The sequence below is a fragment of the Panthera tigris genome, chromosome C1 (assembly GCF_018350195.1).
Source record: "Panthera tigris isolate Pti1 chromosome C1, P.tigris_Pti1_mat1.1, whole genome shotgun sequence".
In the NCBI taxonomy this organism is placed as follows: Eukaryota; Metazoa; Chordata; class Mammalia; order Carnivora; family Felidae; genus Panthera; species Panthera tigris.
In genome coordinates this window covers 205,994,281-206,016,201 of record NC_056667.1, presented here as the reverse complement: position 1 = coordinate 206,016,201, position 21,921 = coordinate 205,994,281, and the positions used below count along the sequence as shown (strand labels likewise).

The window sequence follows — 21,921 nt, the reverse complement described above, 5'->3', positions numbered from 1 at the left end:
TACAGCCAATTATTACCCTTCTGCTTGCACGATTGAGATTTTGAATGAGCTTGCATCAAAATACCTGTCTTTTGCCCATATAAATCTCTGCCTAAATACTATGGAAAAGCATTGTAGTATTCTTTTTTGTGATTAGAATTTCATTTCATTTGTTCTCAGTCATCCTTTACTGCAGCCATTATCACCTCATTGCTGCATTCAGTGGTAGCCCTCTAGGGAGGGGAAAGAACTCTGCCCTGGCCCCTGAACTGTGCTACACTAGATGAGGACTTAAGAATGGGGCTGCCCTGAAGGAGGAGGCACTTCTCCAGCTGGGTCCCTCCTTCTGACATCTCTCAACCAGCCTACATTTGTTATCAGTCTTATAACTGCAGATGAACTGTGGTGCGATTTTTGTAGAACTAAAATTTTATAATTACTAAATTGTCTTTTAATTGATTTTGCAGCTAACAGAACAGGAAGTAGAAACAATATTGGATAAGGCAATGGTCCTTTTTAGGTTTATGCAAGAAAAAGATGTATTTGAACGTTATTATAAACAACACTTGGCAAGGAGACTTCTCACAAATAAAAGTGTTTCTGATGACTCTGAAAAAAATATGATATCTAAGTTAAAGGTAAGGTGTATATATAAACTGGAATGATGTGCACCTAACTAATGTTTGTTATGTGATTGAACGCCAACATGCGGTTAGAAAATGTTGAATTGATGTAAAATATTTCTGTAAATTAATAAAGCTAGATGTTTTACAGCAGATTGCACTTAGATTTGCTTAGGTTCTGAGACATTCAGAGTTTGCTGAAATTTCTCTTGGTGTGGCAGGATACATTCATGGAGATGTGGGGGAGGATTAGTGCAAGGGAAATACTAAAAAGAGTATCACTGTGTAGTTTCATTTTCACAAAGTGCGGTTCATAGACCACCTGTACTCATATCGCCTGGGGTGCCTGTTAAAAATGTAGAGTGCTGGTCCCTACCTTTGATGAGGTGTATTGGAATCTCCGAAAGAGTCTGGGAACCTGCATTTTATTCGTGGGTTATTCTTAAATACACCGTTCTTAAATCCGCTAAAGTTGGGTGCCCATAGGCATAGAGCAACTATTGGAAAGGTTTAGAAAGGATGTCACTAACGTGGAAGAATTTTTGTACGTTCGCTCATAGAAGACTCCATGGTTAATTTATTTCTTTGCACATTTGCTGATAGAAAAATCCATGGTTTATTTGTGCATATTTGTGTTTTTCTTCCACAGACTGAATGCGGATGTCAGTTCACATCAAAACTGGAAGGAATGTTTCGGGATATGAGCATCTCAAACACAACTATGGATGAATTCAGGCAGCATCTACAGGCAACTGGGGTAAGATTCTCCATTAATTTCTACTTGTATGTGTGTATCTGTGTGAAGTCTTTTGTAATGGGCATTTTCATCCATGTATCAGATAACTGCTGGTGTCATTTCTTCAAATGTTGTTAGTGGCAACATTTGTATTGTCTGTGCATACTTTAAAGATCATTTTCTGCCATATAAGCATTTTGTTAACTTACTGTTAAAGTAGGTTTTTCTTTCTCTTCTAAAATTTAGTTTATCCTCTCTCCTTGAAGGAGTGTTCTGAAACTTTGATAGAATGATTTCACTGTCGTAACCATTACAGATTGTGAAAAGAATATGGGGCCTGGGCAAACTTGCTGAGTTTTACACTCTTCCTCTCACCTTACCCCCAGGATTGTGCTATCTTAGAATCGTTGCCTGACCTTCCTATACCTCAGTATTCTCATCCATAAGATCAGCATAAAGGGAGTCTGACATTCTCAGAGCCCCTAGGGAACGATCAAGAGTATAAAAATGCTGACATTAATGTGTTGTAAATGTGGTTTTGTATTGTGCCTCCTGGAAGACAGTAAAGCTGCAGCTTTAAACAGCTTTGGAGTCTGATGGGGTTTTTGTGAGGGTTTGATGAAGTTCAGAATTTTCTTTTTATTCTCTTTCTCTCCCCTCCCCTCCCCTCCCCTCCCCTCCCCTCTGTTTTTCAGCTTCACCTTAAACTTTCCGTTTAGAGAAATCCACAGGTTTTCCCTTTTTTCTCAAGTGACCTTATACAACTTCGTAATTCAGACCTATGACAGCGGGGGCACCTGGGTGGCTCAGTCGGTTAATTGTCCGGCTTCAGCTCAGGTCATGTTCTCATGGTTCATGAGTTCCAGCCCCGCATTGGGCTCTGTGCTGACAGCTCAGAGCCTGGAGCCTGTTTCAGATTCTGTGTCTCACTCTCTCAAAATTAAATAAACATTAAAAAAAAAAAAAAGACATAACAGCCATTTAAAAAATTTGGAGGTCATTTCCTCTGACATTTAGATATGAGACTATCATTTCTATTGGTCATCACAAGCCAAATTATGTGAAAATACCTAATTCTATAGAAATGGACATTTATATATATTAAGGCATTCTGACTTAGAGGAACTTCTGGTCTCTCTCCATTGTATATAGTTGTATGATTTGCCTCAAAGTTGATTGTGGAGAAGGGTTGAGAGCAGGAAAGATACAAGTCTGTGACAAATAGAAATTTGGTTGGGCAGGAACTGAATAATACTATCCTAGGTAGTTTTTTCTTTTTTACATTATTTAGAGATTTATACTTAATTCTGATACACTAATATATTTTCATGAGATATAATTATTTTTCCTGTTTATTTTTTTTCTTCCACTAATCTTACACATATATTTTTTTAAACGTTTGCTTATTTTTGAGAGAGAGTTTGTTTATTTTTGAGTAGGGGGCGGGCAGAGGGGAAGAGAGAGAATCTTAAGCAGGCTTCATGCCTAGTACAGAGCCCAGCGTAGGGCTCGGTCCCACAATTCTGGGATCAATACCTGACCCAAAATCGGGAGTCAGATGCTCAACAGCCTGAGCCACTCAGGCACTTCTCTTGTGTTTTTATTTTAAAAACTGAGAGACGGGCAGGAAAAACAGACTTGCTATTATATTTCTATTTGTTTATATCAGCCGGTTGTATCCTAACTCGTTAGCCGTTTCTGTTACTTCAGTCTCAGTACACTTGCCCTTGTCATGTACTGCTTTTGAATATACGGTGAATGTCTTCAAAATATCACTTACTAAGACAGCTAGGAAGAGGAGATGTAGACCACTAAAGGAATATTTCTTTGAGGTTCTTCCTTTTTTTCCCCTCACTTAATGAATAATTCATTAAATGCCTTCTATGACAAGCACTGTTCTGGGCACTGGGTATACAGCAGAGAATGGAACAGACAAAATTCCCTCCCACGATGGAACTTACATTCTAATCTGGGTCACAGATGAGAATGAGATAAACAAGCACATAGCACCTTAGCAGGTGACAGGTAATAGAGAGGAAATCGGTAGTGGCAGAGTGGTCAGGGAAGGCCTCCTTTAAAAAAATGGCATTCTGAGGAAAGATTTGAAAATTAGCAAGATGTATGGGTATGTGGGAGAAGGGATTGAACCAAGTTGTGGCGCCATTACTGCCACCTGGAAATGTACCGCTGCCACTGCCCACCCTCTGTTCGTCATCTAAGAGTCTCCTGTGGTCATCTCTCCTGTGCATTATCTAAGATTATTAGCTTCGGCTGCTTGAGTAGTTCTTCAGAAGATCTGAGTGGGGCATACTTGTTGATATTTATGAAATTTATCTCCTTAAAAAAAAAATCTGTATCACTGGGGCGCCTGGGTGGCTCAGTCGGTTAGGCGTCTGACTTCTGCTCAGGTCACGATCTCACAGTCTGTGAGTTCAAGCCCCACGTCGGGCTCTGTGCTGACAGCTCAGAGCCTGGGGCCTCCTTCAGATTCTGTTTCTCCCTCTCTCTCTGCCCCTCCCCTGCTCACGCTCTGTCTCTCTCTCAAAAAATAAAGACTAAAAAAATCTGTATCACTAATCATCCAGGTTAGATAAATATGGAATAATGGTTTAAAACAAGCTGTAAATATCAATCACAATATTTCATTTGCGCTTAAGAGTTCCTGTTGGGGCCCCTGAGTGGCTCAGTGAGTCAAGCGTCCGACTCTTGGTTTCTGCTCAGGTCATGATCTCGCAGTTTGTGAGTTCGGGCCCTGCATCAGGCTCCGTGTTGACAGTATGGAGCCTGCCGGGGATTCTCTCTCTCCCTGTCTCTGCCCCTCCCCCGTTGCTCTCGCACGTGCGCTCTCTCTCTCAAAATAAATAAAAACTTTAAAAGTTACTGTTAATGTGCTTTCTTGTTTTCTTAGAAATTTGTTGATAAAGAAGAAAATACCTCACTGTGCCAGTAATGCTAGCATCTATTTTGTAGAGCTAGTTACCCATTATACAGTATTTGTGGAGCACACTTTGTAGAACTGGATCTGCAGCGTCTTCTGCAGAGGCTGTTAAAATAAGAACTACATGGAAAACATGAAAGTCTTGATTAATGTAGTGGAAACGTGAATGAGGTATTAGAAATGGGTTGTGTGTTAAGATGGTAAAAATATTTAAAAGTGGATATCCTTAAGATGAAAGATTTAGAATTTTCTCTAAAATGATACTTCCATGACACCTTGACGTTGTACCTAAAAAGACATAATGGCCAAAACTTTATCCTTCTCAGTGATACCGTTAACACTTTTGTTTATATAGTAAGAATTCTCTCTTGGTCATTATTTTAAAGCCAACATCTTAAACAATCATTGCAAATATTTGCCAGGATAATTAAAATTTGGGAAACACTGATGGATCTAGCCTTTAAGAAGTTAAGTTTTACTTGCTAGATGTTGGACAAGGGGCGAACTGCTTGGGTAACTCTAACACAGTGTCTGTATGGAACGGAAAACAAATCCTAGTTAATTTGCGGGGGACATCTTTTTATCTTTTACACAGGTATCTTTAGGTGGTGTTGATCTCACAGTCCGGGTGCTCACAACAGGTTATTGGCCCACTCAGTCAGCCACACCAAAGTGCAACATCCCACCAGCACCAAGACATGCTTTTGAGATATTCAGAAGGTAAACATAGATCAAACTCTGTATTTGTAAGTACACGTAACTGTCCAAAGTTGAAATAAACTTGAGCATTAGTGGTGTTCCTGATTGAGGATGACTGTACTTCATGTTTTACCTAATGTTCAAAAGGCAAATGTATTCTTCATGCTTTTTAATGTGTGAGAATGAGTTGTGTAAACTCTTTTCAAAGGGCCAGTTTACTAATGTCTTCATCCTTAATGTATTTTGTATCGTGGACGTCTGCCCATGGCTTAGAACAAACGGATTGTTGGGTTACTGTGGAGAAAAGTGGTCTTAGGGACAGTAGCAGCTGATCTGCAGGCCAGGGGCAAAGTGTACTAATAGCAATTAATATTGCCCTTACACATAGACACTTGTTAAGGGTTATTATCCTGTAGTTTATAATTTCAAATATGTAAGTTACATGACTCTCTAAAACCTGGTTTGATTTGCTAAAGGTTTTACTTAGCCAAACACAGTGGTCGACAGCTCACGCTCCAGCATCATATGGGTTCTGCAGATCTCAATGCCACCTTTTACGGACCAGTTAAAAAGGTAACTATTGACAGTTGGAACATACTCACATTAAGTAACTGGAAATTAGTTTATGGAATTGATTTCTGATTTTTGTTGACCTGGGTAATTTATGTATTCCTCTTATTTTCCTGTCTGTTTGAAATATTCACAAGGGGAAACTGGCTTTAACTTACTTCCTTCTGTTCTTTATTGGACACTATGAAGACTCAGTAGCCTTCCTTCAGGAACGTATAATAATATAATTGTGCATTTTATGTATAAGATTAGATTTGAGACAGTGTTGCATAAGCTAATAAAAGCTTATTTAAGAGCATACAAAGGTGTTAGTCCCTTTTCAGAATTCTCACATCTCCTATAATCTTTGTTTCCAGTAAATCAAAACCAGGAAAATTAACATGGCATTTGTGAGATGTACAAAATACTACAAAAGTATTTACTTTAAAAATTAGCAAGGCACTAGTGAATTGCTTTTGTTTAAAAAACGTAATAGCTTTTTTACATCCAACGTTGTGAAGTTTAGACTAATAACTTGCTTGCATTGCTTGGATATCATTCAAATCAAAGTCATTTGCCTTCAAATAAGAAAGTAATAAATAATAAATCTTTTAGAAAAACATTAAAAAAAAAATACCTGAACTGTCATCTAGGCAGCAAATAACAGTTTTATTCTGTATTTTAAGAATAGTCCTAATGGTTTTATATAAGTTACTCTAACCCCCCCCCCCGCTTTTTTTAAATATTGTTAATGTCTACACCTGTTCTAATTTTTATGCTTAAATGAAATGGAAAATATTCTTTACAGTTCATGTTTGACACTATTAAATATTTGAGCGTAAGTAGTAAGGTTATAGATACTAACAAACTCAGCTTTTAATTATTGCTTGCTTTTGTTTTAAAAGAGAGGGTTTTTTCCTAAATAATCATGTTTTCTTTTGAAGTTGGGTTAAATAGATAGTGGGTTTTAAAAAACAATTCGCGTGTTAATTGCTGAAGGCTTAACTTTCTACTTTGTACTTAAATCATAGAGCAGAAACAGGCTTAAGGATGGCAGAGATTTTTTTTTCCCTCATCCTGTGCTGTTATTTGATCTTACTGTGATCAGACCACACAGACAGAAACCCCTATTACTTTTGGTAGGAGTATGATGACAGTGTTGTCTTTTAAGTCTTTTATTCCATCCTGAACCGTTAAAATAATTTTAGCTATCACTATAAGGAATCGTTGATTCATTACTTGCTCAGATATATTAAAATGTTCATAATGGGGAAAAAAAAGGACAGTCCTAAATAATGAATGAGTGTGCATGTGTGTGTGCGTGTGTGCGCATACGTACATATACACGTACCTGTTTTTTTTAAGTTCTGTTTCCTTTTTATGGAGGAATAAGTTAGGCAGTTTTATTATGGGGACAGTTGGATATTACAGTGCTTATCTTTCAAACATACTGTTAAAGTTACCACGAGATAATTCTGTCTTGTTTGTATTTTTTAAAAAATGAAACAGGAAGATGGATCCGAAGTTGGTGTTGGAGGGGCCCAAGTAACTGGCTCTAACACACGGAAGCACATACTGCAGGTCTCCACTTTCCAGATGACCATTTTAATGCTCTTTAACAATAGAGAAAAATACACGTTTGAGGTATGTGTCGCTTATATAAATTTTAAGCAATTGTATTGTTTCTGATTCTCCCCGCTTACCAGGGGTCTTTATTTGAATAACCTTTAAAGTTATTATCATTTGAGTATTATTTTTATTAAGTAACCTTTGAGTACCATTAGAGAAAACAACGTAAAATTGGGCGATGGAACTATCTGACCATCGCATACTTACTGGCTCACATTTCATTTCATTTTTTTAAAAACCAGCTTTATTGTAGCATGAGTGTTACATGATAAAACATACCCCATCTAAGTGCATAATTTTAGGAGTTTTAACAGATCTGTGAACTTGTATAAGTGCCATCACAATCACGATCTAGAATATTACCCTCTAAATGTGTATACTCCTTTGCAATGTGTTCCAGCTCACTGTCCCAACGTTGCCAGTGATCTGCTCTGTATCACAATAGATGAGTTTCGCCTTGCTAAAATTTCCTGTAAATGGGATCATAGAATATGTGTTGTGCTTGTCCATCACGTATTTTTGAGTCATCCATGTTGGTGTGTGTATGGTTTCAGTAGTTCGTTCCTTTTTATTGCTGAATGATATTCTGTTATATGGATTTACTACGTTTTCTTTACCCACTTACCTAGCGATGGGCATTTGAGTCATTCTCAGATTTAGGCTGTTAGGAAGAGAAAGATGGGTTGAACTTTTTAAGAGACGGCCAAACGATGTCCCAAAGTGTTGTGCTCTTTCACATTCCTGCCAGCAGTGTAGGAGAGTTCCAGTTGCCCCATATCGTCTCCAGAATTTAATACTTTTAAATTGTAGCTGTTTTATTTGGTGTGTAACTGTATGTGACTGTGGATTTAACTTGCCTTTCCTTGATGGCGATCAAGACGCAGAGAATCCTGGGTGTGTTCCTGTGCCACTTACATGTCTTGTTTGGTGAAGCGCCTCTTCTTGTCTTTATTGGGTTGTTTGGAAAGCTTTTTACAAATTTTGGATACAAATCCTTTGTCAGATCTGTGTGGTATGAATATTTTCTCACACTGTCACTTGCCTTTTCATTTTCCTTAAATGATATTTTTTGAAGAGCAGTAGCTTTTAATATTGAAAAAGTCCAGTTGCCACTTTCCTTTTATAGTTCATGGCTTTTGATATCCTGTCTAAGAAATGTTAGAATTTACTTACAAAAAATAAGGTAAAAATTAAGAATTATTTCCCCCCACACACAGATATTCAGTTGTTCATTCCATTGTTCTTTGTCCAAAGCATTGTTCTTTTCCCTTTGAATTACCTGGCACCTTTATGAAAAAAATCAATTCACCATATATGTGTGGGTCTGTTTCTGCACTCTGAGCAATCAAATCTGATCGCTTTGTATGTCTGGTGCTAGTTTTACACTATCTTGGTAGTGTCAAATTTCTTTTTTATACCCATCTTTTTTTTCTTTCCTCCACCAAGACCTTTGATTACGTTAAATGCAATTAGTCTTTTCCCATGCCTTTAATAGGTACGTTGAGTGGAAATAAAGATCATGTGATTCTTCCTAAATTTTTTTTTAAATGTTTGTTTATTTTTGAGAGAGAGACAGAGTATGAGAGGGGCAGGGTAGACAGTGAGAGGAAGACACAGAATCTGAAGCAGCCTCCAGGCTCTGAAATGTCAGCACAGAGCCTGATGCGGGGCTTGAATTCAGTAGCCGTGAGATCATGACCTGAGCTGAAGTCGGACACTTAACCGATTGAGCCAACCAGGGGCCCCAAGATCATGTGATTCTTAAGTGTAAATTTAAGATAAAAGCTGTAAAATTATTGCCATATTTATTCTTAATTGAAAGCTAATTTTCAGATACCGTGAACATAGAAATAAGTTCACTTGAAGTTTAGGGCAGAATTGAATTGTAGATATTTTTGAGAGAGAGAAAGCTTAAGAAGGCTCCACGCCCAGTGTCCCAGCACTGAGCCTGACACAGGGGTCAGTCGCGTGAGCGTGGGACCATGACCCGAGCCAAAATCAAGAGTCAGGTGAGCCACCCAGGCACCCCTGTAGGCCTATTTTATACCTACCTTCATGCTTGCATTTAAGAGATTATTGTTTTTATGGGATACACCTAAAGGAAATGCTTTGAAACCCAAGTGTTGTAGGTCTGGTGGCTAAGCCAAGAGGTCTTGGTCTTATCTATTTCCAGGTGTGTCTTACCTAGGTGAGTAACCTCAACTGTCCAGCGCAAGTTACATATGATTTAGTCCCAAGGATATTAATTAAGCAAGTATTGAGGACCTTGCTCAAGTTGTAAGCCTTTTCAAACAGGGGTGGACTTAAATGATCTCTAACAGCTTGACTGTTTTAATCTGCAGCTACCATGGGTAATATATTTTAAGCAAAATAAACTGCTGATAAATGCTAATTAATGCTGGTTTTCAGTCCTACTTTATAAAGAGCTGGTGAAAATAATGAGACAAAACCATAAACTCACTTTCTAAAGCCATTATTAGAATTGCTAGTAATTTTAGTGGTTCAGGCTTACTCTTCTCTTTCCCAACCGACTTGGGATCACTGATACTAATGAGCATCATTAAGTAGAGGGTAAAATTAGGCAGAAAATTCCTCTAATATTTCAAATGTTAGCTAAGTAACAAACCAGATGCCTGAGCATAAATGGCATATGTAGAATGCCATTCCTGTGGCTCCAAAGCCTTCTGGCTGCTTGCATCTTGAACAGGGGGCATTGTGAGAAGGCACTTGAAGTTTGTACTCCTACCGTATGTTGCATTCTAGTCTGCTGTGTAAGCATTATTAGCCGGCTCTTTTACACAACTCACCTCCACAAATTAGAGAGGATAGTTGAAAGTAATACTTTAAAAGGAGGCTGATTTTTTAACTCTGAATACTCTTTATAAGTTCAGTAAAACGGTGTATGTGTTATTTAATGCTACATAACACATCTCAAAACTTAAGTTTAAAACAGCCTCTAACAATTTATCATCTTTCCTGGTTTCTGTGGATTAGAGGTTTAGGAGGAGCTCATTTGGTGAGTTTTGGCTCACAGGTTCTCATGAGGTTGTGAAGATGTCACCTGGGGCTTCAGTCATCTAATGTTTGTGCCTGGAAAATACACTTCCAAGCTGTTGGAATATTCTTCCTTCCACGTAGCTGGCAAGTTCATTTCAGCTCTTGATAAAAGAGGTCTCCGTGTCTCTTCACATGGCCCTTACCACATAGCTGTTCAGTTGTCCTTGCATACCAGTGGGAAACTCTCCCTAACCCGAGCCATCCAAGAGCCCCGGGCAGAACCTGGCATGCCTTTATGACGCTAGCCTTTGAAGTCGCATACGGTCACTTCTTATTTTCTTGATCACCCAAGTTAGCCCCAATACTGTGAGAGGATCACACAAGGCTAAAACATACCAGGATCATTATGGGCCATCTCAGAAGCTGCCTGCAAAAGGTGGCATTTATATGTTGTGTCACATTTCATCCGTGGTAGTCAAGCTGCTGAAGCTGTTTCTCTTTTTATGTATTTTTTTTAATGAATAGAAGTTTGTTATGGTTTAAAACAGCTAAAATCAGGAAGTACATAAAGTGGTAGTTTCTACCCTAGATTATAGTAACTAGCATTTGGTTTTTGAAAGGCATGTAGATATTAATTAATATATATTTTTCTGAATGTTCTTTATTATACTTCTTAAATTTTCTTGAGAGTGAGTCTGAAATATAAAAACTAGTTATGGATAATAGCAAAATTAATGTTAGGCAGTAGCACTTAAATAGAAATCAGTTAAAAACCAGTGATAATTGGTATCTCATGAAGAAGTGCTAACATCATTAATAACATAATTTCATATCATAGAAAGGAAAGTGTTTGGGAATACAAGGTGAAATAGACAATTTGCAATCACAGAAATCCTTCACAAATGTCCTGACAAGACAATAAAAAAGATCTTCTAGAAGATTTGAATAATATAATTAGCAAATTAAAATTGAAAGCTATACAGAGAACTTTCAAATCAGAAAGCAAAATACACCTATTGCTCTTGGAAATATGTGAGGTTGACATAACCTTATTACTAAAAGTGAACAAGGAGAATACAAAAAAGAAAAAGCTATAGGTTATTCAACTTTAAGTGCACAAATCTTGGGACGCTTGAAGTGGCTCAGTCAATTAAGTGCCTGACTCTTGATTTTGGCTCAGGTCATGATCTCATGGTTCATGGGATCAAGCCCCACATCAGGCTCTGTGCGAATAGCCTCCTTGGCATTCTCTCTCTCTGCCCCTCCCCAACTCGCTTGTGCTCTCTCTGAAAATAAATAAGTAAACTTAAAAAAAAAAAAAGAAATGCACAAATCTTAAATAAAATATTGGCAAGTCATACTCAGCAGCATATTGAAAGAATGATTCCGTGTGTCCAAATAGGATTTATCCCTGGAATACAAAGAAGGAATTTGTTAACATAATGAAGGTTTCTTCTCCTCCTTCATCATCATCATGATCATCATCATCATCAAAGTTAACTGAGCATTTGCTGTATCGCCAGACTTTTCAAGGAGAAAATCAATTAATGATTTCTATAGATACACAAAAAGCATTTGTAGTAGTCAGTCTTCATTTCATATTTCCAGGATATGGGGGACTCTTAGCCACCTAAGAATAGAATGAAATCCCCTTAATGTCATAAGGTTATATCTAACGAGAGACCTAATAAGCAAGCAGTAGTTAGTAGTAAAATATTAGACCTCTGCCCATGAAGGGTAGGAACAGATTTTAGGATATCTGCTTAATTATTACTATTATTCAGCATTGTTCTGCAGGTCCTAACACTAAGAAAAAGTGAAATTTATAAAATATCAGGAGTTGACAAAATTTGTAGGCAGGGTGATTGTCAACTATGATAATCACCTGGGAACATTCTTATAGAAGAGTTCAGATGAAAAATCAACTTTTATATAAAAATCAGTTAATCAGAAAATAACTTGAGGAAAGCAATATTTTAATAAGAATCATCATCGTTTCCTAGGACTCATTCTAGCGAGAAAGGTAGAAGACTTCTACCAAAAAGGTAATAAAGCAAAAGAAAATGAAAGGGTACATGTGCCAGAATGGGAAAAGTACATGTTACAGAGGAGGTGTCCCATTTATATTTAACATTAATACTGGTGTATTAATGGGCATGTTCCTGTACATACGCATGTGTGTATGGATTTGTATTCCTGTGTGGATATGTAGATGTATAGGAAAAGTCCTAAAGGATGCACACTGAATTGCAATAGTCACCTCTGGGAATGATCTGTAATTGTAAAATATCACCTAAGAAGGAGTTTCTAGTTTTCTCTCAGTATGACTAAACAATAGAATATTTGATTAAGTCACTTGTCACACATAATAATAATTATAATCAACATTGTAATAATAGCACCTATTTAATTTGCCAGGATTTAACATTTATAGTATTTGAAATGGCTAAAGTATGGAGACATACAGAGATCATTTGAGGCAAAGGAATGTGCTTCATCATCACTAAAATTCACATTTCTTTCACTCCTCACTGATAGTCCTTTAGAGAAACCCACGCTGGTGCTCAGACTCCTGTGAAAGAGAGAATGACTCTCTCCAGATCAGTTACACGATCAATATGCCTATTCTTCCTGAGCTGCTCTTGAGAAAGAATAGCTTTTACACAGCAAATCAAAGCGATCTGCCCTGCTGTGAAGGCTGGGTGGCATCATACATCTGTAGACATGTAGGAACTACATCGTATACATGTACAATTCCCTTCCTGTCCCGTGGACCAGAGAGGAGCATGATGAATCAAGACATTACACATTCATTCTTCTCTAAACTGCTTTTGTTTGTACTATTGCATTTTATTCATACCATGGTAAGAAGCAAAAATTATCACCTGGACTTGAAAACATTTCTTACTTTTTTTCATGTTTAATGTTAATTACCAGGAATTTATGTTTTTTTCATTTGGTCATACAGGCAGTAAATGGTCAACACGGATTGTGAATTTTGATTATATGGTAGAATGCCTTAGCTTTGGGCTGACTTTGCTTCTTTCTAGAAAAGAAGTTGCTGAGCAGAAGTAGTGTGGGTCCACTTGTAGGATCGTAGAGCTTTTCCAAAAGCAATCGTGTTTGTTAACACTTTGTTTCGTTTTTTTTTACTTAAATAGTAGAGCAGGTCCCAAATAATCTCTGCTGGATGACATTTTTAGACTAGGCCTTATATCTCCTGAAATAAAAAAATACATGTCTTTTCAATATTTTGTGATTTGAATCACCTTTTCCTCTAGTTTGTTCAAATAAGTGAGATTTTAGTGAGGTGTCCTAATAATCAGGGAATTCTTTGTTGTAAATTATTTCTTTCATGTAATTATCTCTCCTGTTCGGTTGATTTTACTTAGTAATTAACTGATCTGCTTTAATCTTTCAAAAAGTCTAATTCTGTCAATCTGGTGAAATTTCAGGAAATTCAACAAGAGACCGATATCCCTGAAAGAGAGCTTGTTCGAGCCCTGCAGTCCCTCGCCTGTGGTAAACCAACCCAGCGGGTTCTCACGAAAGAACCCAAGTCAAAGGAAATAGAAAATGGTCACATATTTACAGTTAATGATCAGTTCACATCCAAACTACACAGAGTCAAGATTCAAACAGGTACCTGGAATTATATTTTTCCTCTGAAAAAGTTATTATCTGTTGGATTTCTTTCTTCAAAAGCAGTACTGCGTTTCTGATGCTGTGTGACCCGTAGGTTTAAGGACTAAAGCAGCTCTATTCATATGTGTTCCTGTCAAAATACAGTTGAATCCAAGTACGGTGAGCGTTTTAAAAAGTAATTTGTAGTGTGAACAAGGTATTTATTTCCATTTGGTTTTCAACAGGTTAAGTACAATTTTGTTATAGATTAGTATTTATAAAATAATTGTTTTTAATTGGCTGAGTTAACTAATGATGGACATCTTTTTAAACTGATTTACAAATTTGTCAGAGTTGGGGGTTATTTATCTAAAGTTTGATTTTTAGATGCAGCTATTTATGTTGATGGGTATTTTTTAAGTTGCAAAACCTTAAAAACCCATATTATCTCTCATTTAAAAGCTTAGAAATGACCCTATTGTGAACAATTTTTAATGTGTTTATTTTTAATTAATAATGAGCATCCTGTTTATTATATACTTAACATAGTGTACAACGTGTGTTTTCTATGTATTTAAGGGGAAAAAGCACTTTACCTTTGCTCATGTTTAAACCTCTAACATAGTTTGTTCCCTGATTTCAAAATTACTATTAGATAAGCTTCACAGGACTGACTCATCCATTACAGCTCTGTAGTCTTTGTAGAAAAATAGTATTTTAAAATAAGTTTAAAATGACTGTAGTTTCTTTAACTTTAAAAAATTGTGTTTATATTATAAGAGTCTTTTAAAAATTATTTTAATGTTAAATCTGTAACTGATTACCAGGATACATTAAAAAAACATTGTATACACACTTCTACTGACCTTTTTGACCCTGATTGGATTTGTATGCCTTCTGAAGCAGGGTGGTGTCTCTTTTAAAGCATTGCCTAATTTGTCCCATATTTGCAGACCATATCATTGTATCTTCATCACCAAAAATAGCCTCATGTTTGGACACAGATGTAAATTGAAAATAAAAACAGAACTATGCTTAAAAAGTCATGGAATAAAATATCTTTTTTTCCCCAGTGCAGGGCATAAGACTTTACAGGTTTAGGTAGATACAGGTTTTGGATTTCAGGACTTGTTTGTATTCTAGATTTAGAGGAAGATGTATGGTGATACATAATCTGAATTACCAAACCTCACCCTGCTTTACCCTAAATAAGTAACTCTTTATAATCCTAGATTCCATTATGTCCAGCAATAATAATTTCAGATACTATTTTTGTTCTCAAAAAGAAATAGTCTTCTCTCTGGATTTTTAATTTGGGGTGGCAGTGGGTGTGTGTGTGTGTGTGTGTGTGTGTGTGTGTGTGTGTGTGTGTAGTATTTTAGATCTGATGAAAATAGAATTTTTTATTTTTGACGTTAAATGTGTGTATATAACACTTTAATTAAAATAGGAATACAGTTCTGTATGGTAAGGAATTCAGCTAGATCTCTTAAAGTTCTTTTCAGCTATAAAATTCTAGGAAGAAATAATGTTTTCATTTAGGAATGGCACTTAGATTATCATGGCTCTTAAAAATATTTTGTAGAAGTTAAAATTTTCTTTCTGGTGATAAGTATGTGACCACATGGGTTTTTCCTAAGTTGTCAAAATACATCCTTGCCTTTTGGCTCATAATCGAAGATGCAAAAACTCTGTCCTAACCTAATTATGCTGCTCTTACTATAGTCAGGAATCGAAGTTTAGACAAAGAAGTTAAAAATATTACTCAAATAATACAACCTTTGAGAAGAATCAGATTTCACTGGGCCCCTGGGTGGCTCAGTCGGTTAAGCGTCCAACTTCAGCTCAGGTCATGATCTCATGGTTTGTGAGTTCAAGCCCCACGTCAGGCTCTATGCTGACAGCTCAGGGCCTGGAACCTGCTTTGAATCCTGTGTCTCCTGCTCTCTCTACCTCTCCCCCACTGGCATTCTGTCTCTCTCTCAAAAATAAATAACCGTTAAAAAAAAAAAAAAAATTAGATTTCACTGTAATCTACAGCAATTTCCATAGTTAACAGTTTTCCCCACCACTGCATCCCACTTTTCCCCAGTCCTTTCCCAGATATAGCTAGATACATCTGTACCCCCTTACACAAGCATGTGCCTCTGTTATGTTCTTCTTAAGGGAAGGGTATTGTGCGAGACTGAGAGTGAGCTTCTGCCCTCACGTTTTAAAAAATCTCCTAATCCAGTGTGTATCACCACAGCCTTCCCATTTATCTTGGAATATACCTATTTAGGTGGTCACATCTAGCAGAACACAATAGATTGTTTTTTAAAAAATTCTTGGGGTGCCTGGGTGGCTCAGTTGGTTAAGCGTCCGACTTCAGCTCAGGTCATGGTCTCGCGGTCCGTGGGTTCGAGCCCCACGTCGGGCTCTGTGCTGACCGCTCAGAGCCTAGAGCCTGTTTCAGATTCTGTGTCTCCCTGTCTCTCTGACCCTCCCCCGTTCATGCTCTTATCTCTCTCTGTCTCAAAAGTAAATAAACGTTAAAAAAAAAAAATTAAAAAATTCTTTTCTCCACCTTTTAAAATATTTTCAAATCCATAGAAAAAGTGAGAAACACGATAATGGACAAAGGTATGTATGGCCGTCACCTGTATTTATGAGTCATTAAATTTTTTGTCCCATTTGCTCCGGTGCCCTTGACCCCACCCTCCCCCTTCATATGTGTATATATTTGCTACAGCATTTTAAATTAATCTGCAAACATTACACTCCCCCACCCTAATACTTAAGTATACATTTATCTCCTTAGAATAAGGTATTTTCCAAAATAATTGTAATACTGTATCACACCCAAGAAAATTAATAATTCCATAATACTTATTTGTATAAATAAATATTTTATACCACCTCCACTTGTCCACAGTTGCCTCAAAAATGCCTTTCTAGGGGCACCTGGGTGGCTTTGTCGGTTAAGCGTCTGACTTCGGCTCATGTCATGATCTCGCAGCTCATGTCCATGAGTTCGAGCCCTGTGCCAAGCTCTGTACTGCCAGCTCAGAGCCTGCAGCCTGCTTCAGATTCTGCATCCATCTCTCTCTCTCTCTTTCTCTCTCTCCCTCTCTCTCTCTCTCTCTCTCTCTCTCTTCCCCCCCTTCTCCTCCCCTGCTCACACTCTGTCTCTCCAAAATAAACATTAAAAAATAAAATAAAATGCCTTTCATATCTTACTCTTTAGGTCCAGGATTCAGTTAAGGTTTCCCCATTACATTGATTTTTATTTACTCTAAGTCTGTCTGTCTGTCTCTCTTTCTTTCTCTCTCTCCCTCTTCCTCTCCCCCTCCCCCCCCCTCCCTCTCCCTCTCTTTTTTAATGAGTTGGCTTTTTTTGAGTAAAAGCATTATTCTTTCTTAGGAGGTCATTTTAATCTAATTCTTCTCTTCTTAAGATACTGATTAACTTGGAAAAAGGTACTGAAAGAATTCTTAACCAAGGGATTCTAATTAGAAACCGCTGAGTAGGGGCACCTGGGTGGCTCAGTTGGTTAAGTGTCTGACTTCGGCTCAGGTCATGATCTCGCGGTCCGTGAGTTCGAGCCCCGCGTCGGGCTCTGTGCTGACGGCTCAGAGCCTGGAGCCTGTTTCAGATTCTGTGTCTCCCTCTCTCTCTGACCCTCCCCCATTCATGCTCTGTCACTCTCTGTCTCAAAAATAAAAAAAAGTTAAAAAAAAAAAAAAGAAACCGCTGAGTGGACATACACACCAGAATGATCTTCTGAACTGTACAGTCTGCTCTCTTGTGGATGTGCCCGTGCCTAAGCCAGCAGTGTCTTAGGCGGTTCTTTGTAATTTTCCAATTTCTGCCTCCCAAAACTTCATTATCTATCTCTTATTGATGACCAGATAAACAAAAAATCTGTTACTTTTCTTTTTCTGCTACTTCAGTGAGAGCAAAGTTTTAAGAGAAAGGGACTTCTGTATTTATTCCTGAGCAGTTGCCTTGAAGACAGTAGGCAATAAGAGAGTAAGACTTCTCTTCTCCGAAAGGTTGGAATGTACTATGCATTAGTGATAGTGAGATTGTGACATAAAGAAAAATTAAGACGTACGATAAATTGTTTAGGTAATCTGTGAGAGGAACAAATAAAGTACTTGTTCTGGAGTTCTTTCAGCTGACATCCCAGTGGTGCTTTCTCATTATTTAAATTGAGCTAACTACATCTTGGCAATATAGAACTCTTTCCTCCTCTTAAGATATCTTGGCGTTATGTTGGTAAAGTACGAGTTGACCTCTGGAAGTCACAGCAATGAAAATTATTTACTGATAATTTTTCTATTAAATATATCCAGCTACCATTTTTCTTCCAGGAGAGGGATCATTGTATTTAATAAAAACAAAATTGGTTTTATTATCTCTGTAAAATTAAATTCTTAATACTTAAAAAGAATAAGCAGAATTTTTGTATCAGTGATCGTTACTTATTTAAATATTTGTGAAAATAAAAGTTGAAGTAGGCCCCTTTGAATGTTCTTCTTGAATGTTCTCTTCAATGTTCTCTTGAATTAATAAGTGTATGTGTATACTCAGGTTGAAATGGGCCTATGTGGATAATACTAAATTATCTTTGTCTCTAAACTACATTTTTTGCATTACGTGGTAATTACATGGTAAATGTCTTTGTCTTTTAGTTGCTGCCAAACAAGGTGAATCTGACCCAGAAAGGAAAGAAACGAGGCAGAAAGTAGACGACGACAGAAAACATGAGATAGAAGCTGCTATAGTGCGGATAATGAAGTCCAGAAAGAAGATGCAGCACAATGTATTAGTAGCAGAGGTAAGGGCGCTGCGGGGCTAGATCAGGGTCGAAAAGGCAAAATAATACTAACCGTTCAAATTTAGGGAAGAACTATATTCAAGTTATTTAAAATCTAATTTTAGAATAAGGAACCCATAGTCAGGTAAAACTTATAAAGTATGGCACTTACTTGATAACTGAGCACAGGGGTACATCTAGATATGTGTGCACTTTGAGAACTAATGTCCTTGTAATAAAAGTAATAGAATATTGTCACTTGAAGAATAAAAAAATTTTGCTGCTACTTAATGCTTTGATGTTAAACAGTCTACTTTTATTTCCAAAAATAAATAAACTTACCATTTATTGAGTGAGTGCTTACATATTATAAATTTGGAAACGAAGAAGGGGAAGCCTCCTTGAAAGGCCATTGAAATGATTAGGGCTGCATAAATATTGGTAGAGGGGGGAGAGCTGTGTGAAGACAAATGGGAAGTCACCATTTACCGACTGGCCGTCCGTGGGAAATGAGAGGAGTCGAGCACACGTTTCTGGCTAAGGAGGAGGAGGGACAGTGTGCCGCTGTGCTCTTCATGTCCGTGAGCAGAATTTTGCACAAGCTGAGTTTATATCACATGGCAAAGGAAGAAAATTACAAGAGTGATCGGTCAGGAATTTTCAAAAAGTGAAAAAAGTCAAACACTTAAGACCGGTTGGCAATTAGGTAACTCATGGGTTTTCCCGGGCATTTGCATTGCTCTGGTAGAGTGGACATCTGCTGGCCGGGCCAGAGGAAGGAAGTGGAGGGGAAACCAGGAGAGTGCCTTGTCCTTCAAGACGTTGGCCCATGGGAAAGGGCGCAGAGCAAACCTGGAGGACTGGGTGTTAAGTTGAGGCGTCCTGGATTTTATTTTTCTGGCGGGAAGATACTCCCCGTGTCTAAACGCTAAGGTTAAGGAAGGAAGGGAAAGAAGACGGGATTGAGGGACAGTTGACGTACAGAGTCTAGGAGAGGAAAGGAGAGCGAGCTGTGTAAAGAGCACAGGTGGATGGTAGGTGTGTTAACAAAGATGCTACTGATTGTGCCCCTCTTGGGACCCAGGGCAGGATGCAGGGTGTGTGCTATTCAAGGGTGGATACGAGTGTGAATAAATGTGTATGTGTAAGGAGGTGGGAGTCGAAGGAACTGTGTGCTGAAGTGGTCTCTCTTCCCTGCGTGAAACAGGATGTGAGGGGATGGTGCTCAGGAACTTGCTGAACTAGAACACATTAAATGTATGTTATCAGTCTATACCAGAGATTGGCAGACTTTTTTTTCAATGGCCAGTTGTAGGGCGAAAGCAGCCACCAGTAACAGTTAAGTGTGGCTGTGTCCCAGGAAGAATTTAGAAAAACAGGCAGTGGGGCTGTATTTGGCCTGTGGGCTACATCTTGTTGATTCCTGGTCTGCCCAAAAGGTGTAAAAACAACTTTACCCTTCAGGGAACCGAGTAGTAGGTTTTGAATGATGTCGTAAACGTGGAACGGGTGTTTGTGGAAGAGAACCAAAGGAGTCTGGGAGTTGAGGGTACTGTTGACAGTATAGCTGAAGTGATCCAGACCCTGTCAAGAAGGAGGTAAGGTCAGAAGAAGTTACTAGTAGCTCATAAGGAAGGGTCAGAGGGTGAGAGATCTCAGGTGGGTTGGGAACAAGTGTGTTGATAGTGGAGTGATAATACTAGAAAGGAGATAGATTTTAGTTGGAGGGGGAAAGTACTGAAGTTTCAGATTTCAAAGAATTGTCAATCCATCGTGGTCTTGGGGAAATGATCCAACAGGAGTAAAAAAAGGAAACTGGCTTGTGGGTGGATAGGTGTTCTGCAAGAGAGGCAGGGAGGCAGGGTAGATCAGTGGGGAAAGCATGAACTTTGGGGGCGGAAAGGTTTAGATTCTCATCTCAAACTATTGGTTCGGTTTGCTTTCAGTTTATGTCAGTCTTGCTGCCTGGCTATGTTCCTCACTTTACAGGGTTAAGAGCATTAAATAAGTTAACATATACAGAGTGACCGATACATAGTGCACAGTCAGACCTCGGCTGCTGCCGTCGTTACTGTTTTATTATCAGCGATGTCACAATACCTAGAATCCTGACAGCAGTTGGAGAAAAGAACAACAGCAGTAGCCCTTACAACCGACCAGACGTTGCCATCAGTCTCATGAGGCTAAGTTAACTTTTCCAGGGTCCCGGTGCTAGTAAATGGAAGAGCTGGGACTTGAATCTAGATGCTCTGGGTTCAGAGTCTGTGCTCTTAAAGCCGTTATGATTCCGAAATTCTGTGAATGGGAGAATAACCCAGCAGTTTAGATGATAGCATCAAAATGGTTAAGCCATAGTGTGGTATATATTCATGCTAACATATTCCACCTAATTCAACTACTGACCCACCTTAGCATTCACGTTCTGATGAGGTATATTCTAACCCGTACATTACATTTTCAAATAAAACCTATTTTGATTTTCAAAGTCAATTTTTGACTTTAGTAGCCACATTAGTAGAGTTTGATACGAATCTTAAAATGACACATCAGTTCTGTTCAAAGGTAAGAATTTTTCTGTGTGTACATGGAAATGTTAAATATTTTTTAAAGTTTCTGGTAGGAATTCGTTGTTCTACTTTCTCTTCTAGGTAACTCAGCAGTTGAAGGCTCGATTCTTACCAAGTCCAGTTGTTATTAAGAAACGTATTGAAGGACTTATTGAGAGAGAATATTTGGCACGAACACCTGAGGATCGCAAAGTATACACATATGTAGCATAAAATGCGTTCAGAAATTTGATTTATTGGACTGTACTTTTCGCATGGACTGAGAAGTTCTTTTAAATCATTAAATATTAAGACGGCCATCTCTGCTATTAAATTACAGTACATGTTCTAGACCATTCAGATCAAGCCTTTACTCCCTTTGAGAGTTTTCAACATCAATTGATTGAGCTTCAGGCTTTACGTTTATCCCTGTAGAGATCATCTTTACAGTTCCTCGGGAAAATGTGAATGTGCTGCGTTTTGTTTTCAATACTGTATGAAAACAGGAAAAAATAAAACAAAAATTTAGAAAATACAGCTCATTAAAATAAAATTGTTGGATTTCATTTCCCCAGGTCTTCAGTGTTGACGTAAATGTGTTTTGTAGTGTTGCTTAGCACTTTGCGCATTGTATAAGTTGGGTAACAAAAATGGTAAAAGAAATGACACAGTCCCCAGTTATCTTGCTCTGCTTAAGACATTTCTTCAGCTAGTCTTGTTTAATTTAAAGGTTTGATAAATATACAAAGACCCAAGCATACATTTGAGCATGCTTTATTCTACCACTTGCACTTACTAAT

The 21,921-nt window shown here is 37.9% G+C and overlaps 1 protein-coding gene across 4 annotated transcripts in view; it reads left to right on the top strand.

Annotated features, from left to right (window-relative positions):
• Nucleotides 1-21,687, top strand: part of CUL3 (cullin 3) — a 94,363-nt gene extending 72,676 nt beyond the window's left edge. For all 4 annotated transcript variants that reach the window (XM_042995481.1, XM_042995479.1, XM_042995480.1 and 1 more), the window contains 8 exons: nucleotides 447-617; nucleotides 1,252-1,359; nucleotides 4,872-4,996; nucleotides 5,452-5,548; nucleotides 7,034-7,168; nucleotides 13,606-13,792; nucleotides 18,451-18,596; nucleotides 21,224-21,687. In XM_042995481.1, the coding sequence (XP_042851415.1) occupies nucleotides 447-617; nucleotides 1,252-1,359; nucleotides 4,872-4,996; nucleotides 5,452-5,548; nucleotides 7,034-7,168; nucleotides 13,606-13,792; nucleotides 18,451-18,596; nucleotides 21,224-21,355 (1,101 nt within the window). In that variant the 3' untranslated portion in view covers nucleotides 21,356-21,687. The remainder of the gene's footprint in view (nucleotides 1-446; nucleotides 618-1,251; nucleotides 1,360-4,871; nucleotides 4,997-5,451; nucleotides 5,549-7,033; nucleotides 7,169-13,605; nucleotides 13,793-18,450; nucleotides 18,597-21,223) is intronic.
• The last annotated feature ends 234 nt before the right edge of the window (nucleotides 21,688-21,921 follow it).